Raw genomic sequence first — 27717 nt, forward strand, 5'->3', positions numbered from 1 at the left:
CCCGCGAGAGCTCAAGTCCCGCGCGTGCGCCGCGCCAGCCGCAAGTGCGGGCCCCCGGGGGGGGGGGGGCGAGGCGAGGCGCGCGTCATCCCTCCGCGCCGGCCGCCAGGAACCGGAAGTGACGGCGGCGGGCGGCGGTCGTCGGGGCTGCGCCCGAGCGCGGCCGGCGCGACACCGGCTGCAGGAGGCGCAGCGCCCGCGCCGCGGCGGAAGCGGGTGGTCTGGCCGGCGCGGGTCTGCGGCTGCGCAGAAGCCGGTCCTGCCCCGAGGCTGCCCCCGGATCGCGCCTGCGGCGCTGTTCCCCGCCCCCCGAGGACGAGCGTCCAGCGTCTGCGTGCAGACTGAGGCGCGGGGCTCCGTGCCCTCGTGCTCCGGAGGGCGCGTCCCCTGCGTCGTGCACTGAGCAAACTGAAGCTCCGTGGCCGTGACCCCCGCGCGGGAAGTGGGACGTTTCTAGGCCACTTGGGGAGCAAAACCACATCACGGGCTCGGGCTGTAGGTCGGGCGAGACGGGGTTGCCTCACGTTCCATCTCCTTTCTGCCCTCACGCGGTCGAGCGGAAGCCCTGGGCCGCTCTGCGTCGGAGCCTTCGAGCCCTCTCCGTGCTGCCCCCTGGCAGCCAACGCGGAGGCTCGGCGGACGGGCCCTGGAAGCAGGGGGTGCCCCGGTCAGGGAAGGGCTCAGAGGGCGGCGCCTCCGCGCAGGTCACTAGCAGCACCGCGCGCGGTCCTGGACGGGAAACTGACGCACGGAGGAGGAAAGGTGAGGGCGGGCGCAGGTGCACACGGGGTGGCAGGGGCACACGGGGCGCGCAGGTGCACACGGGGGGCGGGTACACGGGGGCGCACAGGCGCACACGGGGGGGGCGGGTGCACACGGTGGCGCGCAGGTGCACACGGGGGGGCGGGTGCACACGGAGGCGCACAGGTGCACACGGGGGCGCGCAGGTGCACACGGGGGCGCAGGGTACACGGGGGCGTGCAGGTGCACACGGGGGGGGCGGTACACGGGGCGCACAGGCGCACGGGGGGCGGGTGCACACGGGGGGGCAGGTGCACACAGGGGCGCGCAGCTCCACACGGGGGGGGGGCGACACGGGTGCACACGGGAGGCGCGTGTGCGCAGGGACGGCGCGGGTGCATACGGGCAGGCTGGCGGGTTCCTGGCTCCCAGACGGAGGATGCAGGAAATACACCAGTGGCAGCGCTGCAGCTTATCTAGGATTTCTGTGTGCCAGGGGCTCGTGGTGTCCTGGGGAACCTGACCTTGGTGCCCCAGGATCTCCCAGTTTGGTGAAGGCTGAGCAGCAACTCTATCGATGGGGCAAATACAACCAAAAAAAAAAAAAAGGCATTTCTTGAAGCCTCTGTTGCCATATCCAGGGGCTGCAGTAGTAGAGTAGATGGGCTTTTGTGCAGACACAGCTCCTTGCTTTAGAGTTCAATGCTTTTTAAAAATGCAAGGAGTCCCTTTTTGTTATCAAAGTAGCCCTTTGGGGTTATGTTTCTGTATCAGTTGGAGGACAAACCACACTAGTTTCTGAAGGGAGATAATTGTTACAAAAGAATAAGGAGCGGCCTGTACAGGCGGCTGCTGCAGGAAGCGGATCCTACCTGCAGGACTGAGAACCAGGGAAGTGCTTGGAATTTGACAACCTGGAGACTGAGTGGAAGGTCCCGTGTTGTTGGAACCTGGATCTCTAAGGAGGAGGTGGCTATGTGGTTGGGCCTGGCATTTCTGGGAGGCAGACGTTTGAAGGGCAGGCACTGGACAGCTGGTGGGGAGGACGCCGGGCCTGCAGGTGCTGGGAAAACTGTGGCCTGGACTCAGCTACTGTGGTCGGAGGCTCTGCTGCTGCCAGGGAGGAGCTCGAGGAACAGAAGGTGGGGAGGAAGGCCAGGCTGCAGCGTGGGGTTGTAGGGTCACAGCATCACTGGTTATTCGGTGCACGTTTCTGGGGCAATATCTGCATTGCTTGGGTCTGTGGAAGAACGGTTGACAGCAGGGCTGAGTGGGGAGTGAGGCTTCTAGGGGACGGGAGGAGTGGATGGTGTCACGGTGATACTGAGTGGGGTGCAAAAACTCTAAGTGGCCAGCTTCCAAAATAGGAACTGCTGGGGCTTAATCTGTAATGTTAAAGCAGACTCCCCTTGACTTGATCAGATGAAGACCCCATAAGTTTAGTCCCAGAGAGTGACTCCTTTGCAGGTTTATAAGATGATGTTAGTGTGATGTGGGGCTAATTATGAGGATTTGAGTATTATTGAATCCTTCACATGGAAGCAGTGTGGCACTTCTGACACCACATAAAGAGTCAGAAGTATGCTTTTCATTGACATTTTAGTTCATGATGCTTGATTTTCTGCCTTTCCATTCCACATTTAAAAAAATTACTCATTTTGATAGCTTTGAGACAGTACAGGAACACTGACTGAAAGGAACGATGCACTATCTGTAAGACGTGCCAAGCTTCTGTAAACTCCTAACATATTATTAATGATTTCACATCTTCAACATTTATTTGAAAAAGTTTCTGTAAACTATCTGTAATTAATAATCACAGTATTTTGAACACAGCTCTCATGGTAGTTAGAAAGTGTGTTAGCAGTAGCTATACCCGAGTATATTCTGTCCTAAAGATGAAACAGGACTTTCTTATGACTTGAATGTATAATTGATACCCCTCTGTTTTCATTTCTTTTAAATAGTGTCTTCTATGTTTTATATTTCAGATGCTGATAGAGGATCCAATTACCACTTGTCTTTCTCCCTCTGTCTATGATATGATCTGTAAACTCGGGTTTGAAGTCAAAGACAGTTGTGATATCAACAGCATTGTGACTCAGAGGGGTGAAGTATGCTGGCAGACAATCACAGCCTGTGTGGTTTATACAGAATCAGGTCTGTATGTTCTCTGCACCCCAAGCATCTGTCTGCCTGTTCCGTTTAAAATGTGTCTTGAGTGAGGGAACCTGGCTGGCTCAGCGGTTGAGCGTCTGCCTTTGGCCCAGGGCGTGATCCTGGGGTCCTGGGTTCGAGTCCCACATCGGGCTCCGGCATGGAGCTTGCTTCTCCCTCTGCCTGTGTCTCTGCCTCTCTCTCTGTGTGTCTCATGAATAAATAAATACAATTTTTAAAATAAATGTTTTGACTGTAAAATTTTCCTTTCTGACCATTGCTTCTCTTAGTTCTAGGTTGTTGTAATACAGACCTAGCTCAGAAGAGGAGGAGGATCAGGTGACAAGGGAGGGACTGAGGCCGGGGAAGCCACGTGTAGGAGGGCTGCAGGTGGCTCAGTCTAGCTCTTGCTCTAGGCCGGCAGTCCAGGTGGGAAACAGAAGAAAGTAGGAATCCAATGAATTGGGGGTAGGAAATGACCAGTAATACACTGTACAGCTGTTGTAAATATTCCAGGCATTATTGTACATTTTTTAGAGCAGGGATGTGGATTGAGAAATTTATTAATAGTTACAAAAGTTACAGACGAATGTGGTCTTGCCCAGCGATTTCATCCCAGGGATTTATGAGACTGGCACACTCAGAGGTGTGAAATGAAAGAGCGTTTGGGTAATGCTACTCTTGGTGCCGTTTTGTAGGCAAAAATGAAAAAAAAAAAAAAAAGCCCAAAACATTGGAAACAGCAAAATATACAGCAGTAGGGGAACAGTAGAGTAAATATGAACGTCATGTGGTTACGGGAAAGAATGAGCCCATCTCTCAGAGCTACGTGGCTAAGTGAAAAAATTGGAACAGCATGTAATTGTATTTACTTGTATGCACATGAATATTTCTAAATATGCCCGAGGAATTGATAACAGCAGTTGCTATAGGAAAGAGAACTGGATGGCCAAGGGAGACCTTCACATTTTCATATGTTTTGGGTGTGAACTGTGTGAATGTTCAGTTTCAAATTTATCAGAAAATTAAAATTCAAATGTTTTAAAATAATTGTCATTGAAATCTTACCGTCTAACAATATCAAGTATAAAGAATCAGGTTAAAATATCATATATACAGTATAAACCTGAGTACGTATAAACTAATGAACAAGTAAAGAAAACATTTTCTCTTGATTAACCTTTTTGGATTTTCCAAACCCTACGGATGTGTATATTTTTTCTTTATCATCAGATAAGCACCATGTAATTTACTTCCAACAATATCTGAGTATCCAACAATATCTTTACTGTAATTTCAACAATAAACCTGTTGTTGATTTTGTGGAAACTTCATAATTAAAGTACTTTTTCTTTGATGCTTTAGGCATTTTCATCCCATGATAGGGAGCTGTGGCACTAACACTTGTCCTCTTACCCCTGAAGCGCAGAGTCTGGATTACCGGGGAAGCGTGATGCTGCTGGGCCCCGTGTGTGCGGCTGTCCACTCACACTTGTTATCTCTGACCAAGGGGCAGTTTGAAATTCGATACATGCCGTGGCTGCAGTGGACAGATTTTCCAGAGGTTTGGCTTGTGAACAACCTTGAGAAATAAGAGACCCTGCAAAGTCCGCTTTGAGGCCCTCATTACCTGCTAATCTTAAAGGGTCTCCTCCATCCACCAAGGCCTCCACCTGTGAAATGGCTCAGGTTGCGAGGGAAACAGACTGTTACGCAGTCTCCATGGCCTGAGCTGAGAATCTTGGAGCAAAGGAAGGTTTTTGCTGCACTGTCCAAACTGGAGGTTGGGGAGGTAGCTGGGTGTGTGGGCACTGGCCCGGGGACAGATGAGAACGTGCTGCTCCAGGGAAAAGCGGACACATTATGGACAGACAGAAAGGTGTTCTTGAGATGGTGGGACAAGGAAATAAGGTGGGGAGCTTGGCTTGTGGAGGGCAAATGGGGACGGGGGAGGAGTAGCAGCGCGAGGCCACCTAAGCTGGTTGGTCGGTTGGTGCACTTGGCGCATTTAATGACCACAATAGAGCAGTAACCATACACGCTCTAAGTCTAAAATACTTTGAATTTCCTGACATGGAGAAGAAGGGTCATCGCTTCTCCCCTTGTAACGGCTCTCAGGACTGCCTCACACTTATCTACTTCTACGAGCTAATCAAAATGGGAAACAAGATTTAGGTCAAAATGTTTACGGTTATGTCAGATTTATTGCTTTCAATAAATCTAATGAAAAAAATTTTAAAGGAAGAAAAAACTTTCAAAATTCCTTAGATATTAAACATTTTTAAGATTCTTTATGTACTGTTACAGTTGAGTCTTGAACCACACAGGGGTTAAGGATGCCTACCCCCTTGCAGTCAGAAATCTGCATGTAAGTTTTGACTCCCGCAGAGCTGAACGGCTAAGAGCCTAGTCTTGACCACAAGCCTAACGTAGGCAGTCCCATTAACGTGTGTTTTGTATGTCTGATGTTTTATATACTGTATTTTGACGATAAAGTTAGCCAGAGAAAAGTCATTAAGAAAATCATAAGGAAGAGAAAAATATAATTGTGTACTCTATTTACAGAAAAAATCCACATATAAGCCGACCTGTGGAGTTCAAACCCGTGTTCAGGGGTCAACTGTATATTTATACAGAAATTGTTTACCTATACCAAAAAGTCATGAAAATATACTGGTTGAGGCCTTTAGAAGTTTGAATTTCATCAAGAGTACTGCTATTCTCGGAGATATTTCTTGCTGAGCACACATTCTAAGGTGTGTCTTATTCCCCACAGTTATTTCCTGAACTGATTGATGCTCTGGAAACCCCTGGGGCTCCGGCTCTTCCTCTCGGCTTGATGAAGCTGACGGCGTGTCTGGAACGGGCTCTGGGCGATGTAAGTGTGCGAAGTCTTCCTTTGTTGCTTTATTAAAGCGTCTGAATGAACATAACGCTGCTACAGCTGTACCCAAATTTCTTGATTTTTAGTTATCGTTTCCCTGTGAAATGTATTCATTTGGCACAGATGTTTAATATTTTTCTTTGTGAACGATCACAAAATCAAAACTCTGGTGTCTCCAGTGCTGTTCTCCCTCATTTGTACAAACAGTGGCTTTATGGGTGAGTTTTTTCTTCATATTGTTGGGCTCATCGTCATCAACTCTGATACAATCCTTGTTTGAATTTTAGGTATTTTTACTGAACGGGAAGGAATGCCCCTTTCTTTTGAGAGATCTTCTCGCATCTGAGGAGCTTGCTGAGGTCTTTGGACGGCCTGTGGTAAGCTCGTCCCTCTGAAGCTGATGGACACAACACAGCTAGGCTTTCGTTCCTCCAACACGGGTTTGGCATTAGGAAGAACTAACTATAGCTGTAACTCAAGCACGTTCTCCTTTCAGAATTGCCGCTTTTCCAGCCACAAGACAGGCCTTCCCTACATTGAGTGAACGTGGTGGCGTGGCCTCTGCGCTGCCGCCGCGTGCTCTGGGGATGCCAGATGGACCATTTGAGCTCTAGTGCTTTCAAGAATTACGCATTAGTAATTCTAATGATAACAACTCATTCTAGAATAAAACTTTAACCATTTAGGGAGTGATATAGTTTTATCATAAAATCTCAATTTTTTTAAAATGTGGGAATTTATGCCCTTGTGCAACTGTTCAGACTTAACGGCAGAGAAAATTAGATGTCAGTTTAAAAACATGCAGAGCTGTGTACTTTTCCAAACTCTTCTACAGGCCACGTGACCAAGGTTGTTTAAGACTAATGAACAACCCTTGGGCACTGGGTGAGGGGGGTCAAGGTGCGGAAGGAAGCCAGGGTAGCACCCTGCCCCAGGTGAGCTCGCCGAGCCCGGGGGTGTTTATGATGCTCGTGTAATATGTTACCAGCTAGACTCCTTGTTCTTGGATAAGAAGTCTCTTTAGTGCCTGAATCTGGTTCGTGGTCAGCTTCAAGGTCCCTTCCGTAGTGGAGAACACGGAGAGAGATCAGGCCCAGAATTCCCGTTGTTTGGAGCTGCTCTGCGCTGTCCGCCTGGCTGCTCTTAGCCTTTTGCCGACTTTCAGCCACATTCAGCCCCCGATAGTTCTCTAGCTCATCGGCCTGTGTACTTCTGATTGCTCACATGGCATGAACGGGAATTAAAGTAGTAAATGAGAATAAATGTAATTAAAAGAGTATTATTATGACTATCAATACTAGATAATTACTCTCCAAGTCTTAAAAATTGGTGTGAGCGTGAAGAGTTTCTGGAGTTGCTGAGGGTTCTGATGCTCGGTTGAGACCCCTCTCTGTAGCTTCCGCTCTGGCTTGTCCTGCCCTTTGGGAGAAATTCAGAATGCATCTGTTTCCTCCGCTCAGCGAGAGTCCTTCAGGCAGCTGAACACCGCTCCCGTCCCTTCCCTGCACCTTCTGGAGGCTCACTGTTCTCATCGTGTGACTTGGTTTCGAGTTTCTTTAGTTTCTGCTATCTTACATTTTTCCTGTATCCGTTCCAAAGTGTGGCCCCAAACCCAGAGATCGTGCATGGCTCTTGCCGTCTGATGAGCAGGATCCCATACTGGGCATCTTTCCTTCGTAGCAGAGTCTGGGAGTTTCCAGGGGTGCTCGCCCGTTGGGCTGGGGTGTCAGTGGGCCACGGGCCCGCCACTTGGGGCCACCTTCCGGGTCTGCCCACGCAGGCACGCTGCCCTCCCCGCACCTCTGCCCACCTGGGGAGCAGGTTCGCAGACAGGATGAAGGCAGTGGAGCTGGCATGCACATCCCCGTTGGTAGCTCGGGGCCCTGAGGCCGGCTTGCAGCTCTCCGTGCTTGGACGCTGCTCTGCAGAGCGGGGCGGGAGTAGTGCCCCCGGGGCTGGTCCTGAGGATAGTGGGTGTGAGACACACACAAGCTGCGTCTGACACACAAAGTGCCCAGCAAAGGTCGCTTGAGTGCTGTCACCATGAGTGCCGTGTGCCAGGCAGGGCGTCGAAGAGGAACGCAGACGTTTTTGCGCTACTCTATCGGTTTATCCGCCTGTCAGTGATGATTTCACTGTTCAGTACCCTGTTCTTGACCTGGTCAGATGGACGTGCTCAAAGTCTTCATCGGATCTCCCTGTGGCCTGAACCTGCGGAACATCCTATGGCATGGCTTCGCGTCCCCTCATGAAATCCCCCCAAAGTACGTTATGGGGAAAGTAATTCTCTCTTCGACCTACTTAAGAGTTTGTTTTATCTTGAATTTTCTTTTGGGGAAAAGCGTGTTTGGGGAAAGATGAGAGAGTTTGAGGCAGGAATGTGAAGATCAGACTGAGGTTGATGAACACCTGGAGTGGTGATGAGGTCGGTCACCACTGACTTCCACGCAGAGGCAGCTGTGAGGCTGAGCCTCGTGGAGGTGCAGGGGTGGGGGGTGGGGAGTGGGGGACCCCGAGACCCGCACTGGCGAGTGCCCAGCCCTTGTGCAGCTCAGGGCCACAGCGGGGCCCTCCTGCAGTTCACTGCTGGTGTAGCCTCTTATCTTAAACTTGTTTTCTGGAAGGCAGACCTTTTTATCTGTATGTCAGTTCATTTCCCTAACAGATCCTGCGCGTTTTGCACTAGATACTGTTCAGTGATGATACTGTTGACGGCGGGACTGGGCCAGCTGCTGGAGAGGTACTTGCAGCGAACGGAGGCTGTGCTGGCGTGCCGACCTCTCGTAGCCCTTACAGGCCTGGAGGAGTGGGCCGTTTTCCCCGGCAAGTACCACATGCACCTTGTGCCGGACTGTGTCCTCATAGGGAGAGGTGCACGGTCAGGGAGTAGCAGATGGCCCCGGGCGCCCTGGGCGCACTGCTGCTGCTCCAGACGCCAGAAGATGCGTGAGGAGCCTCTTCCGCTTTGCTCCACGGAACCTGCGTCCCCCGCAGCGCCCCGGGGTGGGGGTCGTGGTGCGGGAGTACTTGCTAGTGTCCGGGTAGTTCTGCCTCCAGCGCGTTGAGGGAGGCTGGCTCCGGACCTTTGTGTAACGTGCATTCCCTGCTCCTTTGTGCGCGGTCCTGGTGCCGGAAGCGCCGACAGCACAGGTGGTCTCCTCTGCTGTCTCTTTTATTTTCATGACAAAGCCATTTACCAGATTTTTTTTTTAAAGTTTTTTTAAATTTTTATTTATTTATGATAGTCACACAGAGAGAGAGAGAGGCAGAGACATAGGCAGAGGGAGAAGCAGGCTCCATGCACCGGGAGCCCGACGTGGGATTCGATCCTGGGTCTCCAGGATCGCGCCCTGGGCCAAAGGCAGGCGCTAAACCGCTGCGCCACCCAGGGATCCCATCCATTTACCAGATTAATGGGGGTGGGGACACGACACTTTGAAAGTGCCGTCAAACCGTGTTTGCTCCGAGCCCATTCCTTGTCCGCTGCAGCAGCAGAGCCGTGGGAGCTGAGTTTCTGATGTAAATCCTGGTGGGAATAGCCCAGATCCTAGGGTCCCGAGGCCCTAGTCTTTTTGTGCCATGGACCCTTTGGCTGCTGACTGCCAATAATACATACTTTTTAAGACCTTGTTTCTTAGAGCAGTTTTAAGTTTGGAACAAAATGGACACAGTGGAGAGGGAGGCGCAGAGATTCCGCGCCCCAACCGGCACCTGCACAGCTGCATATCCTCTCATCCACACCCCCTCCAGAGGCATCTTCATTAGCAAGGACACGCAGAGTCCGTAGTTTGCCCCAGGGGTCACTGTCGCTCCTCTGTATCTTCCCCCTCTTGGTCAGTGTGGTCAGCAGGTCAGCCCTGACGTCCTGTGCTCACAGCTGTGGCGTCTTGTGCGTCCCCTTGCCCTGGGGGGTGCTGTGCTCACCTCCGACTCTGGCCCTGGCCGGGTGGTCTGATGGCATGGGCGCCGGCCCCGGGGGCCCTGGGTCATCCACTGCAGGGGTCGGCTCATGGGCATCCCACCCGACTCTGCTTACATCGATGTGCTCTTCCACGGATTAGGGTGACTGTGCTTAAAAATACTTGTTATTTTGCAGATGTCACTTCTGAGGTACTTTCCGTGTTAGAAGAGGTGGTGAAGAAATCCACTTTCGTATCGAAGGTCATGTTGCCGTACTGGGAAGCTGCATTAATCAGGTTCAGATCACACAGGTAAGCCTGGGTTCCCGACGGCACGGAGGCCGCTCGCTCTCAGGAGGGTTGCGTGCTACGCGTCAGCCTGCTGCTGCCCTCGCCCCTGACAATCACTGCTGGGAATCAACTTTTCAGTATCTGTTGAGTTTTTACTCTGAGAGAACCGTGTGTCCCACCTTAAAGAATCCTGAAACAGGGGCGTCCGGGGGGCTCAGCGGTTGAGCATCTGCCTTCGGCTCAGGGCGTGATCCTAGGGTCCTGGGATCGCATCCCACATTGGGCTCCCTGCTCATTGAGGAGTCTGCGTCATCCTCTCCCTCCGCCCCTGCTTGTGCTCTCTCTCTCTCTCTCCCCACTCTCTCGTTCGCTCTCATTCTCTCTCCCAAATGAATAAATGAAATCTTAACCCTGAAACGAGGAGGTACATTCGATTCTGTTTCCTGGGGAGCAGAGCAGATGCACGAGTTGTTCAGAAGGCCCGTGGCCTTTCTCTTCCTCCAGGTCCTGTTGTCTACATTTGTTCGTACCCTGAAAACCCACCGAAATCCTGGTATTTGAGCATTTCTTGCAAGTGATGAGAAGACTTAGGCAGGTCTTTGATGACGTTTTATTCCCTTGGAGCTTCTATTTTTTTTTTTAAAGATTTTATTTATTTATTTATTTATTTATTTATTCATTCATTCATTCATTCATTCATTCATGAGACACACAGAGAGAGGCAGAGATTCAGGCAGGGGGAGAAGCAGGCCCCATGCGGGGAACCTGACACGGGACTTGATCCTGGGTCTCCAGGACCACACCCTGGGCTGTAGGCGGCGCCAAACCACTGCACCACGGGGGCTGCCCTACCTTGGAGCTTCTAAGCGTGTTCCATCTTACGTCACAACAGTGAAAAATAGATTTAAAAATCCCGAGTCTAAGGAGACTGTGATTCCATGTTGTTTCCCATGCCAGTGAGTACTGTCACCCCCCACCCCCCGGCTTTGTGCACACACGGTAATATCTGGAATAAAGCTCCGTTATTTGGGGTTGGTGCCAGTGTTCACTTTTAAAGCCTGAGATTTTCCTTTCATTTCACAGGTTTGCTGACTGCGCCATGTTGTTACTGACTCAGCTGGAGACGGGACTCAGGAGAGTTTTTGCCACCGTTAACGAGTGTCCGGAAAGACTTCTGACCGCTGAGGTACACGTGCTTTAGTGATTGACGGTGGTTGCCGCTGTGCTGACGGTTTCTGTGCCTAATTAAAAGTCTATAATATCTCATTTTTGTTTACCGTTAAATGAATTTTTTAGCTAAGAATTTGCTTTGGAAGGTTTAAGTGTCATGTTTGGTGGCTTCCTGTTATAATGATTTTATATGGCATAATTGCTTTTTGTGACTGTTTTGCTGGTTGTGTAGTATTTCCAAGTATTCCAAGCTCACTGCCATAAAGGGAGAGAGCACTTATTTCCTCTCTGTAGCCATTCCCGCCGGCGTCCCCTTGTAGCCCCGTGAGGTGGCTCTGCTGAAGGACACACCTTCCTCTGGGCCAGCAGGGCTGGGAGGCGTGCAGAAGCTTCTGGGGGGCCGTCCACCCGGTTACCTGTCAGAAGTGGAGGGAAGAGGCCTGGGGGCTGTGCCGGGCCAACAGCAGTGGCCGCCGTACCTTTCACTAGGTCAGCTTCCTCTTTCTGCCCCTTTCCAGAGGCATTCCTCAAAATTCTGTTCCCAACCCTGCGCTCCCTGGATCGGCCCTGGGAGATCTTAGTCCCATGGGAACAACTGGAAAATCCTGGGAGCCTGACGAAAGTGAAAGTCCCGCACACGGAGCTGGTGATGGGGCCAGAGCAGCGCCAGGACAGCTGTGTGTGGCGGGAAAGGGCAGCGCGTCCCCGGGATGGCCCCCTCGGACTCAGCTCTTCCACCCCCGAGGTGGGCTCACACCTGCCTGCACAGGGGCGATGGGGGTGTTCCCCAGGCCTCAAACCACTTGGTTTCTAAGGAGCTCACTTTTTCTTCCACAACTGTGTTCTCTGGTATTCCTTCAATTCCTTGCTGCTCAGGCGCTGGGCAGTGGCCTCTACCCGGGCCAGGTCCCCTCCGTCCACTCAGTGTCCCACCGTGCCCGCCCGCTCTCCTGGCGTCCCTCCTGATGCTCTTCCTTCTCTGATCTGTCCTCATGGCCACAGATTGTTTTATAAACTGACAAAACGTCTCCATTTGCTGGGGGCTCATCCACTTAAAGCATTTTCACGGCCCCCAGGACCCACGGGAGCTTCGCCCTTGCCTGGGGCGTGCCTGACTCGGCGTGGCCCAGCATGCGGGCTGTTCCCTTCAGATTCCTCCGGCGCCACCCAGCCCACCCCAGACCTGCATGTGTGTGTCTTTCTCCAGCTTTGCCCCTTCAGGCCACATTAGTGACCCCGGGAGCCTCAAGGACCCAGGTTCAGCACCTCCTCTTCCTGCATCCACCTTACCTCGAGTGCTTTTCTGCCTGATGTACATTCCTGTCGGGACAGGCACGTTCCTGTTCGGGTTCCTGTGGAGCGGGGTGCGCGGCCGTGTCCCCCGGTGCGTGCCTGTCCGTGGCTGTGCCCAGTGTGGTGTGGGCAGTGGTGTGGAGAGCACCCTCACCCGAGCGCTGGCTGGTGGGCCGTTACCTGCAGCTGTGCGGTGGGGACACATTTCCTTACTCGTTGGCTGACCACACAAGCTCATAGCAGGACCGTTTCCACATGGGAAGTAATTTAACAAAGAATGTCTGAAATTGTAGGCCAGGCTCTCATTCAGAATAAACGTGGCATCAGTTTATTTATAAGGCAGCACACATGGAAATGCTTTATTTATAAAGCTGTGAAGGCTGTGCACACGCTGCTACCGTTGACTGAATACTTCCAGCATAAGGTCTCTGAGATCAGGGGAAGATCGGGATGAGTAAGACGTTGTGACTTTTAAGGAGCTTATGTACGAAGAGTGAGGAATAAGACGTGTATACCAATTCCATAAAACGAGGTAGACGTTAGTGCACGCAGTTTGTGAAGATAATGAAAAGTTCAGCTCTTTTGAGGAAGTACTGGGGGTATTTCGTAGAAATTAGATATTAAGAGCTCAGGAAGAATTTTAGGGTCAGTACTGTAGGTTTGGGAGCTAAAGATGCAGACTTTATAAGTATCCTATACCATAATAAATGTTGAAAGAAATTTCATAATGTTAAATTGAAAAAACTAACAAGTGTGAATATGTGAGAGGTTTTTCTTGAGAGCTGGCTTCCGCAAAATGCTGATTTCATCATAATGTGTGTAAAAACTTACAGAATTCCCCAGCAGTCTTCCGAGGTGGGCATCACTCGTGTCCCATTCTGCAGAGAAACCTGCATATGCAGGTGCTCAGGGTCTCGCTGCTGGGAGGCGCGGAAGCCAGGAGTGGATGTTGAGGCAGCCAGCTCCAGAGCCCGTGTCTGTAGACGAGACCTGTGACACCAGGAAGCATGTGACACCACCCAGTTGTGCTCACTCGTGTGCCGTCAGCCAAAATGCCGCGTGGGTGGGGCGTGCCTGTGAGGTGATGGGCATCCCTGAGCTGAAGCACCTGTGAGAGCAGCTGTGACCAGGCTCCCACACCCATTCACCATATTTTCTTGTCTTTAGTGATGTTTTAGGTCAATGACATTCTTCCCAGACCGTTGCTAAGTGAACATTTATTTTCAGAAGAAGGTTTCATGTTTGTGGCCATCTACTGGAATTGTCTTTCCTCCTTTGGATAATGTCATTTACTTACATTTTGTTTTCATTGTTTCTTTTCTTTCCTTTTCTGAAGTCAACGGCTCTTTATACCACCTTCGATGAAGTAAGTAAGCTTATGGAGTATCTGGAAACAAACAAAACATTGTTTTTTATTACACAGAGAATGTTGATAGCTGTATATGCAGAAAAAAAAAACTTTATTATAGAGTTAAGTGTTGTTTTCAGGCTAATTTTGAGATTCAGTGATTGATTAACCTGGTTTCTAAAGTCATAGAAAGAGCAACGTTGGAAAATGCCAAGAGATATTAATATTATATGCTGTAATTGTTTAGAGGTTACATTTAGATTTAAGATTGACATTTGTTTTGCACGTGAAATATGCATGAACTACTATTGTAAATGCACAGTATACACGGATGCATTTAATCTGTGAAGTGGGTGTGGGATCCTGAAACTAAAAATCTGGAATACTAAAAATTGCCATTGAAAATATCTTTTACCACTTTAGAGTGTAGAGGCTTTTGTGTGTGTGTAATCCTGGTTAAGAATTCTTTTTTTTTTTTTTTTAAGATTTTATTTATTCATTCATGGGAGACAGAGAGAGAGAGAGAGAGAGAGAGAGAGGCAGAGACCCAGGCAGAGGGAAAAGCAGGCTCCATGCAGGGAGCCTGACATGGGACTCGATCCCAGGACCTCCGGATCACACCCTGGGCCCGAAGGCAGACGCTCAACCACTGACCCACCCAGGCGTCCTGTGGATAAGAATTCTTACATAGCCTCAAGTGTGACTTCACAGAGTTGGCCTACAGGAGGAAACAAAGCTTTGTGGAGTGATTGGAGCCTTTAAGATAACTCTTAGATTCCTTAGTGAATGGTTGGCAGGAGGCATTAAGCACATGCCTGTTTACCTACAGACTTTATTCCATTAGGTAAATAACTTCTTATAATTTAATTCATAATATGTTTGATCCTATGAGGATCAAATTATATAGTGTAGTCATATCTGTATAGGATTAGGGTCGATAGGGCAGCCCAGGTGGCTCAGTGGTTTAGTGCCGCCTTCAGCCCAGGGCCTGATCCTGGAGACCTGGGATCGAGTCCCACGTCAGGGAGCATGGAGCCTGCTTCTCCCTCTGCCTGTGTCTCTGCTTCTCTCTCTCTGTCTCTCATGAATAAATAAATAAAATCTTAAAAAAAAAAAAAAGGATTAGGGTCTATAGGGTTGGATTGGGTGGTTGGGCTCCGAGCTCTGTGGGGAGTTAAGAAGCGCCTATAAAGTAACTCCGATGTATACTTATATCCACACATACAGAACACACATGCGCATGCATGCACACACATTCCTGTGAAGGTACATGAACGCATACAAATATAAACACATGCAAGTACACATAAATACACATATACACACCCACACTTACACACGAACACATGCAGACACAAATGTGTATATGCACATACCTATGAATATACATACAACACAGAAATGTGCACAGATATATACACACACCCACATAAGTACATATACACACACGTGTAAGTACACGTCAACATATGTATGTGCAAATAAACACCCATGCACCTATACACAGGAACATACCTATAAATACACACATGCACATTTATACACAAATACACATGATCACACACATATATGTGCATGTAAGTACACATAAGGACCCATATACACACACAACTAAGAAGACATGTATATTCACATTTATTCCTGAAATCATTATACTGGTTAAGAAAAGTTTTCTTGAGCGAGTGGCTGCTGTGTGCTTAAGGCTGTCCGTGTTTCATGTGCTTCGGGCTTCTATGTATGTCATACCAAGATGCTACGTCCTTGGCTCTGAAGGTTCTGTATGTGATGTGTGCATACTAATTATTTATTTTCGGTGTTTTAGATATTGGCAAAACACTTGAGTGATGGCAAAATCAATCAACTCCCTCTTTTCCTAGGAGAGCCTACAATGGTAAAGTACTAGCCCTTTCCTGATCTGACATCCTTCTGTTTATGGAGGTGATCAGCACTTCTCCAAAATGAAATTAATCTTGGCCTGTGATATGCTCACAAGAGTGCCCCTGAGCCACTCCCGCGCTGTCTCAGTGCCACGCACGCGGCCCACGCAGCTCGGGTACCAGGCTGCCTGCTGCCCATTTAAATGTCCTGTTCTGAGTCCTGCTGATACGGCTGCCCTGTTCCCAAAGTGCACGTTGGGTTCCTTGTGGAGTGTGGTGCTGGAGGAGCCGGGTTCGCCCTGTGAGCAGCCGCAGAAGTCCGATGTGACCAGGAGCTGAGTGTGTTGGATGAACGTGGATAGAGACGCAGAGCCATTCCCCATTTCCTCCCAAAGATACTACTGGGGCTCCTTAGGACCATAAGGAGAATTTTTACATTTATTCCTCTGAACTGAGACTTACTAGCAGCCTAGACTTTAGTCCCTGTGTGACATTAGTGGGATTCTGTGGACTCTTGGCGTGTCATTTTTGGCATCAGGAAGTTAGGATGATGGAGCCAGTGTGTGTGTCCATCCTGAATCTCCAGGACAGTCTGTCCACGGGCAGCTTGCCTGTGTCCTCACTTCTCTTCCTGCTCCAGCCAGTGGTGTTAGGGGAGAAGCAGCTGTCTGTGTCGGCTTCATAGAGAATGTGATCTGAGAGGGGGTGCAGAGGGAGGCCCCCGGACAGGGAGAGGCCACGGCTGTGAGGACAGCGGTGCTTTCTCTATAGAAGGGAGGTCAGCTTCCAGGCCTGGACACCTCAGCCTCTTCCTTCAGAGGGATGTGGGTAAGACAGTGTGAGGATTCCTAAAACACTGGAGCTCCCATGGACACTCCTGCCCCGCGCAATGGGGAACAGCTAGAACCAGGGCTCCCAGGGACAGTCCTGCCCCAGGCTGTGGGGGGGGCAGTTAGAGACCAGGGCTCCCAGGGACAGTCCTGCCCCAGGCTGTGGGGGGGCAGTTAGAGACCAGGGCTCCCAGGGACAGTCCTGCCCCAGGCGATGGGGGGACAGTGAGAGACCAAGGCTCCCAGGGACAGTCCTGCCCCAGGCTGTGGGGGGGGCAGTTAGAGACCAGGGCTCCCAGGGACAGTCCTGCCCCAGGCTGTGGGGGGGGGCAGTGAGAGACCAGGGCTCCCAGGGACAGTCCTGCCCCAGGGTGTGGGGGGGCAGTTAGAGACCAGGGCTCCCAGGGACAGTCCTGCCCCAGGCTGTGGGGGGGGCAGTTAGAGACCAGGGCTCCCAGGGACAGTCCTGCCCCAGGCTGTGGGGGGGACAGTGAGAGACCAGGGCTCCCAGAGATAGTCCTGCCCCAGGCTGTGGGGGGGGGCAGTTAGAGACCAGGGCTCCCAGGGACAGTCCTGCCCCAGTCTGTGGGGGGGGCAGTTAGAGACCAGGGCTCCCAGGGACAGTCCTGCCCCAGGCGATGGGGGGACAGTGAGGGACCAGGGCAGTGGCCACAGTTAGGACAGTTCCCAGTGAGATCCCAGCATGATCCGGGGCTGTATTACCTACACTAACTGTCTCTGAAGCTCCGTGTCCTCGCGTCTGTCATCCGACCCTGCTGCTCCTCCGATATGCGAGGCATGGCCGGCCGGTTCTTTCTTCCCTCAGTTGAGAAAACTAACATCATATTTTCTGTGTTTATATTCCGACAGGAGTTTCTGTGGGATTTCCTGAACCATCAGGAGGGTCCCCGTCTGAGAGACCATCTAAGCCACGGGGAATTCAACTTACATGAATTTCCTAGAGAGGCAACAACCCAGTTGCTTGCGTTCTCTGTTGTGCTGTTACTCAGATTCACCGATGAAGATGTGTCAACGGCCTTTAAGGTAACATATAGGGAAGAGAGGCCTTAGGGGCGCTCTTGCTCAGCTGTGACCAAATACAGTTTATTTTGAAAGGTAATTAACCCTTAATCGCCCTTCCTTTGAATATATCGGAGTGAGAGTGTGCCTCTGTCAGAACACATCATTGTGACTTGATTACGCACATGTATTTGCTGTGACAGGTGAGCGGATGATGTGCCGTCTGATTCCCTTCAACGGGGACAGGACACCACAAACCAAAGAACCAGCATAAAAGATTAACTAAATGTATCACAAAATTTTACGAATGATTCAATTGGTTGGGTGGAATAGTTGCATCGATCAATAAACTAATTCTTTTTATTATTTTCAAGCAAATCATCCAGGGTAGTTATTGACTTTAATCTTTTTTTTTTTTCGAACGATACATGTAACGATTGCTGTAAAACACGTTCAGAGGTTCAGACAAAACACAGACCATGATAGGAGAAGTGACAGCCCTCAGGGACGCCTCCTCGTGGGGGTGGGCGCTGCTTCCACGCCCTCCCAGGAGCACGCTGTGCAGCCACGGGGGCCGTACCTGTTCTGGAGGTAGCACTTGTTCTACCTTGGTTTATCAGCTGCTCGACATGCGCATCAGTGTACCCTCATTTATGGTTTACATAAGCTGCCCTCACGGGGGGTGGGTCCCGGTGTTCCCGGGTGCGCAGCTCTCCTGGCTGGTGTCGGACTACACACCCTTGTTCACTCAGGTGCCCGTGAACTGGTAAAACTGAGTCCTGAAGCAAAGCGAAGATGTGTTTTTATCTGTTTGTTTTGAGTTACTCTGCTTTTATTGTGTTTGCTGGAAATGTACTATTATTTCGTGTACTATTAATGTCTTTTGCTCCATTTCGTGCATGTTATGTGCCTCGTTGGTTTATTTTCCGTACTTGCCCCCCAGTGTGCGTGTTGCTTACTTGTCTTGAAGTTCTGAAGCCTTTTCGTTTTGACTTATGCACTTGGAATTATTTTTAAGAGACACTTTGCTTTCTAAAATTATAAATATAAAAAAAAATTATAAATATAGTCATGCATTTCCTTGGTAGCTTCATAGGGTTTTTTTTCACCCCAATTAACATCCTTTGGTCCATCATCAGCCTAGCGTTTTGCCAGCAATGGTCTGGACAGGCCTGGGAGACTCCAGGCATTAGCCCAGGCCTCCAGCATGGCTCAACTGCTGAATTTTTCCTTGAGGCTCTTTGATGGCCATCCCAGCAAGGATCCTGTGTAGGCGGCAGGAGGGAAAGCATCAGGTGGCCTTAGCAGAAGGGGGACAAAGAGGGCATTTCGAGAACCATCTCAGGCACTTCTGCATTACGAAGGCCCCATCCCGCCTGGCCCTTCTGCAGATGCCCAGGGACAGGCAGAGGCAGAGGGGGTGGGCCACACTCAGGGGTCAGGAGTGGGAACATGCAGGAAATGGAGCAGGCAAGCCCAGATAGGGGACAGTGACCCCGGTCAAGGTTGGCCATGCTGCTGGCCAATGCCCCAGCAGGCACCATCTCCTCTGAGCTTTGCACAAACCTGAATTTCCCACCAGAGAGGATGTGTGTGAGGAGCAAGAAACACCAAATCCAATTAAGAAAGAAAAGTAATAATAAAAAAATTTCTCTTGGGGAAAAAAAAAAAAAAACATCCTTTGGTCCAGCTGGAATTTATTTCACCTGGGAGGGAGTTAGAAAATTTAGGTGCGCTTGTTCTTCTTCTTATTTTTTTTTTTTTTTGACATATGTCTTGCAAGTTGGCCCAAGAGTGTTTAGAAGACCGACATCAGTGTACTGTGTGCAGTGGCTTGTGACTCCGTAGTGACCTTCAGGACAGTTCAATGTCTGTAGGGGAACTTTCCCATCTGTTGTCTCTTCCCAAATCTCCTGCCTCCTCCCGATGAGGATCGTAGGCAAACCTGTGTAGTTAAAAATAAACACGAAGCCCAAGATTAACCCAGCAACAAACAGGAATGGGCTCTGGACGGATTAATTTAGGGATAATTGATGGTTCTTACAATATTGAACATTACTCCCGAATGTGTGTCTCCATGTCCTCGGCCTTCCCTCCCTGAGCCTCTCCCGAGGGGCTGCACCATCCAAAGGCCAGACCCCTCCTCTCCTTGCTTGTCCACGTTCTTGTTCCGTCGTCCACCTTAGACTTTGTCTCTGGCGCTCCTGTGCCACGTGCTGGGCCGAGCTGCCCCAGCTTTCGCCTGGGCTCCCTGCGGGTGGTCCTTTGTCCTGTTGTTGGCCCAGCAACCGGGGGATCCCTCGGGCCCCCCTCCTCATCCTCCGCCCTCCCATGGCCTCGGTCTCAGAGGAGCCATGTGTCCCGGCGGCTGCGGGGCTTCATCACTGACCTGCACCCGTGCGAGGTGTGGCTGCCCCACGTGGAGCTCGCCCGCCGCCTTGTGCACAGAACCCTCCGCTGGGCTGTAGGACTCGGGGCCTTGAGCGGATGAGAGGCTTAGTGTCTGGACGTTTAGAGACTCGCTCGGTGCTGTTGAGAGTCGTAGGGAGGGCTCCGGCTGGCAGGGGTGTACCGAGGCCATCAGCTGTCAACTCGCCACCTCTCCTGTTCCCGATAGTTGTTACTCAGCCGGCTTGGGCTTTCCAGCCACAGAGTTACATCAGCTGTAAAGAATCATTTTTACTCTTTCTTTCAGTATTTTCAGGTTTAGCAATTATGTGGTTATACCTGTATGACTCTTTTGGTTGTATTGTTTTTTTTTTTTGTTTTTTAATTTATGATAGTCACAGAGAGAGAGAGGCAGAGACATAGGCAGAGGGAGAAGCAGGCTCCATGCACTGGGAGCCCGACGTGGGATTCGATCCCGGGTCTCCAGGATCGTGCCCTGGGCCAAAGGCAGGCGCTAAACCGCTGCGCCACCCAGGGATCCCGGTTGTATTGGTTTTTAAATTTAAATTTTCGTTCTAGTTTTTTAGGAGATGTTCTTATATTTTCTAGTTGTTATGAGGTTTTTTTCTTCTTATGTGTTTCTGGTGTCACTGATGGTGGACAAAGAGCACACACGGCCTTTGTCTTCATTGTTAATTGGCTTCATTTAGAAAACTTGTATTGGTTATGATTTGACCACAGTCTGAAACCTGTTCCATGAGGAGTCCTGCTCTGTTACAGCTGATGGGGGTTTGGTGAAGGAAGTTGGTGAGACTGGGGCACTGTCGTGTGACTCACACTCAGCGGGAGAAACCAGGGCCAGACCACACGTCACAGTAACCCTTGTCTGTTTTCTCTGAACCAGGAAAAGGCAGCAATAAAGTCATTGGTCGCTCTTGCAGAGGGCTACACTGCTCACTTCCACCCAATTTCTCAGCTTAAAAAACAGGTGAGCCGCACATGGGCCATCGGGAGGGGCACATGGGGCTCCTGCGGCAGAGACACCCACGGGTCTGGCAAGCGGGACCTCAGGGTTGCCACCGAGGCTGGCTCCGTCCCTCCGTCCCTCTGAGCCTCACGCCCCTCATCCCGCAGTGGCAGTCGCGGCAGCATTTGTTGTTTCTCGTGATGTTAGCACGGGAGGAGTGGTGACTGGGTCACGCGGTACGGCCTTGACTCGGGACTGCTCCCGCTCCGTGTGCCGTGGTGAAGGATGGCACGTGAGACCAGCGCTTGTTCACTTGTGAATGAGAACAAGCAGAACACGGACTTTCAGGTTCCAGGGTGGAAATTAGCTTGGGTCCTTTATTCTCCACGTAGCAGGATGTGAACGTGCAAGGGCCAAGATGGGGTCGTCTCCAAGAACAGAATAATCAGGATACCTGCCAACATAGACGTTTATCAGTGAGCGTGCCCTCTAGACGGAAGCCGTCGCATCCACACATCAGGGTTTAGGAAGAGATCTGCAGCTGCAGCTGGAAGAATGGCCCGAGAGGATGGGGTCTGACGGTGTCACATGGCTAGAAGGGGTCGTCAGCAGTCGAGGTGCAGAGGCCCGGAGGTGTTCTAGTCTCCTGGCGCTATGTGAGAGGAGGTCGACCTGAATACCTCCGGGTCAGCAGCGGGGCACTGGGTACGTCATCTGCCTGTCGTGACTCTGAGCTTCCCGGGAACCAGTCATTGGAAGGGAGGACCAGGACTCTGCCCTACAGAGAGGACGGAGGGGGGCACGTGGCAAGGAAGGGGGCACGTCCCAGAAGGAAGAGAAGCTTCTGGAAGGGAGGCTTTGCCCGTAGACCTCCGCAGCTGAGTCTGGTCTCACGAGGCCCCCTGTTCCTCGGCTGCTGCTTCCACGGCCTGGTTGAGGCCCCTCCATGCCCCACGGGGGTATTTCCCACAGGGGGTCTTTCAGACCATCACCCTCTCCTGCAGCCTTATTCCCGCCATGGGATTCAGTTCTCATTCGGCAGCCTTGCATCCCGTTCTTCTTAAGGTCATTGCTCTGCTTATTGCTGCTGCATAAATTACCTGCTGTCAGTGGTGTCATCAGTGTTTCATGAGTCAGAAACTTGGGGTGGGCTCCCTGGCTTGGTGCTTCATCTGTGGAGAGAGGTGGAGCAGGGCCTCCCGGGCCGTCCTACCTGGCTTCCAGAGTCCCGCACCCTCACGTCCACCGTGTCGTCCGGGTGAAGGCCGCTCCCGACAGGACGGGCCACGTGGTAACATCCTCCTAATCTCCTGTCAGTGTCCCAGGGAATAACTGGGGTTTCAAATGTTGTAAGATGTGTAACGATTTTACCCAGAGTGTCTTCTGGAGAGTGGTTGCTGCTAACGGTTTGCGAACATTGTTTCCAGACTTGCTGTAAAGTCTGTAACACCAGTAGGACATCTCCCTCTCAGGTGCTGAGCTGTGAGAAGAGCATCAGGGTGTGGCCCCTCCTGCCTTTGCCCCAGGAGGCCGGGGAGGCAGCCAGGTGAGTTCTGTGGGGGGTCGTGTAGACCTCACGGTCCCTGGTGAACCTCCGAGTGAGGCCTCGGCCAGGTCACGGGCGGCCCAGGCACAGGGGTCTAGGCCGCGGTGCCGGTGCGGACGGAGCCGTCTCCCTGCTGGCAGCCCAGCCGAGTGGTGGGCCGTTGCGGAGACCGGGCCCACAGAGATGAGAGGCAGGCCTTGTGGGAAGGGGAGGGGTCCTCTAGAAATATTTAGTGGATGGTTAGAAATAGGATCTAAAGGTTGGAGAGAAGGGGGCATAGAGAGATTTTGGAATCAGGATATAGCAGATTCATCCCAAAGGAATAATAATTCGGTGATTTGTTGCTTGTCTTTTGTCAACAATTTATTGCTTTTAATATATCCTATAGTTTATTTTTACCACTGCCCCGACAGTGGTTTTTTCTTTTCATATTTGGGGAAAACAAAGTTGTAGATTAAGTGCGTTGCTCAGTGAACCCTTAAACACGTGCACAGGCCCCGAATGGGCATGTGCCTCATGGTCATGTGTCTACATATCTTCTGTTTTTTTTTTTTTAAATTTTTATTTATTAATGATAGTCACACAGAGAGAGGAGAGAGAGAGAGAGGCAGAGACACAGGCAGAGGGAGAAGCAGGCTCCATGCACCAGGAGCCCGACGTGGGATTCGATCCCGGGTCTCCAGGTTTGCGCCCTGGGCCAAAGGCAGGCGCTAAACTGCTGCGCCACCCAGGGATCCCCGTATCTTCTGTTTTTCAGATTAGAAGGTACTTCCGAAGCATGTGCCTGTAAGTCTCTAATCACAGAAATCCTGCGAGAGCTGTACCACCACCTGCCTGAGAGCCACGGTGCTGTCAGTGACGGGGACGGTCTTCCTGCTGAGACGTGAGTCTCTGAGAACTGCCCCAGACTCCCCTTTTCTGTGTCAAAGCTGGCGAGCTTGGGGCAGCACTCGATCCAACGGTGGCTGTGCCTCGAGGGCGGGGAGGTGGCCTCCATCGCTTGGGTGGTGCTGGTGGGCCTGAGGTGCCCCCTGCACACTCGAACCCGCAGGGAACGACGCGGCGTGTTACCTGCCGCTGCTCCCCACAAGCGGACTGTGGAGGGGCCCAGCAGTGAACACGCCCCTGAGAACCCACGCTCTCATCCCCAGGTGGCCCCAGCTGATCCGGGAACTCTGCGGCACCCCCGTCCCCACTCTGTTCTGTCCCAGAACCGTTGTGGAAGTGCTGACCGTGCTTCGAAACATCAGTGCACAGTGTGCCCGTGTGTCCGGCCAGGTGGTGGCCTCTGCGGGGCTGAGACACCAGCAGTGGGTGGAAAGAAGGCTGCGCTCCCGGCAGCGGCAGACCTACCTGCACATGCTTGGCAGGTGCGTGGCTCCCTGTTCTGGTCCGGAACAGGCCCCACTGGGCAGTCCTTCCCTTGGGAGGCCGTTCTAATTCTTCCTTGCAGGGGAACTTACGGCACATCCTGTTTTAAATACTGTTGTGATTTTGGTGCATGAGAACATGGGTGCTACCGACCCTGTGAATATTTGGATTTAAAATATTACCAGGTTACCTCGGGTGTGCCAGCATTCTTACCTGTTGTGTTCTTAGGATGTTCTACATCTTTAGGAAATCACCATTTTGGACAAATTCCTGTAACTCTGGGTTGAGAGGTATCTGTGTCTATAAAGCTTTTAACGGGTTTTCCTTGGCTTCTTCTGGAAGGTACACTCCTACCAGCAGTCTAGAAATGATGCCTGTTAGGTCACATCCTTCCCCAAACAGGGTATATTTTTCTAAAGAGTCTCTACCGGTTTCATGGGAAAGATAGTATCTTCCTCTGACTGGAATATCTTTGTGTCCTGGAGACACCGAACATGTTCTCATGTTTGAGCCCTTTCTATGTGTCTTCTTGTGAGAGTCGGACAGCACGGTCCGTATAGACATCAGGCTGCAGAAAGGATGCTGGCAGCAGGCACGGCGACCCGGAGCCCGCGGCGGCGTCCTGCTGCCGGAGGGCTGGGCTGGGGCTGGCGGGCTCCTGGGGGGCAGGGAGCGGGTAGGGCAGGCGGGCCACGGCGCGGCGGGGGCCCCGGGAGACCACCACGCAGGCAGCCTTCTCTTGCGTAGTTTGAATTTAAGCCCCCTTGGAAAAAGGATTTTTGAGAAAGAATGTTCACTGATGAAAGTGCGAAATACTGAGCGTTTGTCAAATTTTAACTTCATCTTTTTTTAGTATTAAGCTGCTGTCTCCCGTGCTTTACCTGATTTTATTACTGATTGCACTGGAATTGGTCAACATTCACGCAGTTTGTGGAAAGAATACTTCGGAATATCAACAGTATCTAAAGTAAGTGTGTCGTCCTTATAAGACTTGAAACTATATTTTGGCGAATTAAGTGGTTTTCACTTGCAGTGGTTTCTTTTCTTTGACTTTTCTTGTTTGTTTTTAAAAACCCCACAGTCTTGGTTGGCTCTTCACTCGTTTTTCTCTGTGGGTTTTGGTGCAAGTGTGTGAACCTTTAAAACTAGCACCCGTGGTAGCCTCATTTCAGAAAATTAAATGTGATGCACTTGCCAAGGCTTTTAGGATCTGTCACCTTGTGTGATGACACCACCGCCCAGGGAGCGATACCTCCTGTGCCTCCTGCTTAGAATGAACATGAAAACACGATGCATTTTCTTCAAGAAACGTAGGACCCAGGTGAGAACCAGGGTGGCCGAAGCCGATGTGCAGAGGCTTGCGGATCCGTGGTTCCAGATGGGGCCCCCCCGCCCCTGGCACTGTTGGCACTCTGACCGGGGGTCCTCCGAGCATGCAGGGTGGGAGCAGCGCCCGGCCTCCAGCACGGCGTGCCTACAGCTCCGCACGGCGACGGCCCAAAGTGATGTTGCCAGACAGAGTCCTCCCCGGCTGAGGAGCTCTCCACAGGAAGCATCTGGGGACTTTTGTTATATTCAGAATTAGAAGTTGGAAAAACAAAACAAAAAAAAAGAATTAGAAGTTGGGGCACATTTTAAACTACTTGGCAGATGGGGAAAACCTAGGAGCACGATGTGCCCCCCACCAGTAGGAGGGTCCCCGGGAACAGCTGGTGAACGCCTGCAAGCACGGCTGGGTCAGAGCATGCAGAGGGCGGGTGCCAGGGGTCGGACAGCGGCCCCCCCACCGCGGGGCTGCAGGGCTCGCAGGCGCCCCGCCCAGCGCATCGCGTGCTCACGTGGCATTCAGTCCAGACGGTCTCCTACCGTTTCCGGGAGCGCGGTCCGCTACGTACAGCCGTCTACCTGACCTGAGAGTAAGTTGAAGCCGGCACTCGGGCGTGCAGCCCATCTCTCCAGAGACGCTTACGACGCAGCTTCTGTGTTCCGTGCATTTCTTTTTCTCGAATTTGCAGACAGAAATTAAGTGTAGTCCTTTAGTTTTAATTCCGAAAGGAGAAGAGTGCATTTAAATCGTTGTTGCATTTTATAATACAGTAACGAAATTAATTTCTTCTTGTTAAAACAGGTTCTTAAAGTCGATCTTGCAGTACATGGAGAACCTGGTGGCTTACACCAGCCAACAGAAGAACAAGTGGAGCGAAACCATCGCTCTTACCCGCACAGCTCTGCTGAAAATTTGGGCTTTCAGTGAGAAGAAACAAATGTTAGTACATTTAGCCAAGAAATCCACGAGCAAAGGAGTCTTATGAGAACGCATACCGTCAGGATGCTTTCGGCTACATCTGGAAACCCAGCCCAGAGAGGCTTTACCAGCACGGAAATTGAAAAGCCGAAGGTAGGGTGGCTTCCAGGGTGTGTTTGATCAGGGATCAAGTTCCGTTTCCCTGCAGCTATTCCGTGTATGTGTGAACCTCAGGCTGGGCCCCCCCCAGAACCAAATGGCTGCAGCACCTTGGCGCCCACCATGGCACAGTGTCCACAGGAGAGGGAGCTTTTCCCCCGCATTCCAGACACTTTTGGAAACAGTCAGTGTGGGCAGGACCCTGCCTCCTGCTCCCCCTGGCCCAGCTGCATAGATGCCGCTCCTGAGCCACCACCGGGGCACGGAGAGAGAGCCTGGGCCAGCGCAGCCTCATCCCTGGAGCTGAGAGTGAGGTTGGACGGTCCAGATGCCACGGGACAGCTTGGGGAGGGTGTGCTGGGCAGACATGGGTGCCAGGCAGCAGGTTTGCCCTTCGGTGTGTGGCCAGGGGAGCAGGGGCCCTGGCATGTGTCTGGGTCTGAGGCTTTCGCCCGGCGCAGGGAGAGCTGGAGGACTGGGGGTCGGGTGCAGTCGCCTCCATCCCGCTCGGAGAGCCAGAATCTGCGATTCTCGGCTCTCGGAGCCGCTGCAGTTGCCTGGAACATCTGGGAAGCACGTGCCGTCGTCTCGGGGGTGGCAGCCCTCAGGACCCCATGAGGCTGCCTCAGACCTCAGGTGTGCTTGTGCACTAGGCCATGCACAGCAAGTTGTGGCCTCCCTCCACCGTCCAGACCTGCCTCGCGGGTTCCAGCCCACATCCGGTCCCAGGAACGGCTCCACCGTGTGTGTTTCTGGCTTCTCTGCTGTCGGAGAGCAGGGCCAAGGAGACCTCAAGGGGAAGGGGTGGTGCTGCGGGACGACACACTCCAGCACGTCCCATCTATCGCTTTGCCAACTCCACCCCTCACCCCCTTGTAAACCAAGCTCCTGGGTAAGGACGGGGCACCGAGCCTCCACCCCCTCTGTGCAGCCTCCCCTGGGGCAGGAAGCGGCCCCAAACCCCACGTGTCCAAGCCGCTGCTCCTGGGACACGTTCTTTTGCAGTGTGGTCACGACCTCCCTTGGACAGACTAATCTCGGTGATAGTTTATGGGCTTAGCCTCTCTACCCTCCTGCTGTTGGAGCTAGGATGGAAAAGGGGAAATAAAGAATGGGTGCACTTACGAGCACGTGAAGAGCCTGGAGCTCCTGGGGCCTGCCGAGCGGGCGGGGTCGGTATTAAACCCCCTTCTGCTGCTCATTCTCTTCCTCTGCCCTCAGACGCTCACCTCTGGTGGTGGTCGCTCCGCACCTGGCAGGGTGACCCAGACTTCGTTCCTGAAAGGGCTCTGTCCGGAACATCTTTCTGGTTTGAGCAGCTAGTTTTCTTCTGGCTCTGATCACTGGAGCAGGGAGTAGTGGGGGGTTCCCCAGGGCCAGCTGCGTCCCAGCACACTCGTCCCCGCCCCCGACTGCTGCCGACCTGTCCCTGAGGGTGTGGGAGCTGTGACCCGGGCGGTACAGTCAGCCCCGCTTTGCCTTGTGGTTCTCGGGCAGGAGGCGCGCGGTGCGGCCCGGGGCTCTCGGTGCA

The 27717-nt window shown here is 51.9% G+C and overlaps 1 protein-coding gene across 4 annotated transcripts; it reads left to right on the forward strand.

Annotated features, from left to right (window-relative positions):
* Positions 1-119: 119 nt before the first annotated feature.
* Positions 120-27311, forward strand: ERMARD (ER membrane associated RNA degradation). 4 transcript variants are annotated; one of them, XM_055329791.1, is made up of 18 exons: positions 120-762; positions 2733-2901; positions 4323-4462; positions 5675-5776; positions 6070-6159; positions 7949-8046; positions 8448-8605; positions 9879-9993; positions 11056-11158; positions 13772-13801; positions 15606-15674; positions 17361-17534; positions 20803-20886; positions 22293-22411; positions 23169-23294; positions 23563-23781; positions 24636-24749; positions 25911-27311. In XM_055329791.1, exons 2-18 carry the CDS (start codon positions 2733-2735, stop codon positions 26092-26094), a joined length of 2094 nt encoding a protein of 697 aa, XP_055185766.1. In that variant the 5' UTR covers positions 120-762; the 3' UTR covers positions 26095-27311. The 4 variants fall into 4 exon arrangements, with proteins under 4 accessions (XP_055185766.1, XP_055185767.1, XP_055185768.1 ...); XM_055329792.1 differs by having other exon boundaries at positions 22338-22411; XM_055329793.1 differs by having other exon boundaries at positions 121-762; positions 8469-8605; positions 22338-22411.
* Positions 27312-27717: the final 406 nt, after the last annotated feature.

The sequence above is a fragment of the Nyctereutes procyonoides genome, unplaced genomic scaffold (genome assembly GCF_905146905.1).
Source record: "Nyctereutes procyonoides isolate TBG_1078 unplaced genomic scaffold, NYPRO_anot_genome, whole genome shotgun sequence".
Lineage (NCBI taxonomy): Eukaryota > Metazoa > Chordata > Mammalia > Carnivora > Canidae > Nyctereutes > Nyctereutes procyonoides.

Excerpts from the sequence above, each read along its gene's own strand:
- ERMARD (XM_055329791.1), top strand. The coding sequence starts at position 2,733 with ATGCTGATAGAGGATCCAATTACCACTTGTCTTTCTCCCTCTGTCTAT. Across the intron at positions 9,994-11,055 it reads ATCAGGTTCAGATCACACAG|GTTTGCTGACTGCGCCATGT; the intron begins GTAAGCCTGGGT and ends TTCATTTCACAG. Across the intron at positions 23,782-24,635 it reads TACCTGCACATGCTTGGCAG|TATTAAGCTGCTGTCTCCCG; the intron begins GTGCGTGGCTCC and ends ATCTTTTTTTAG.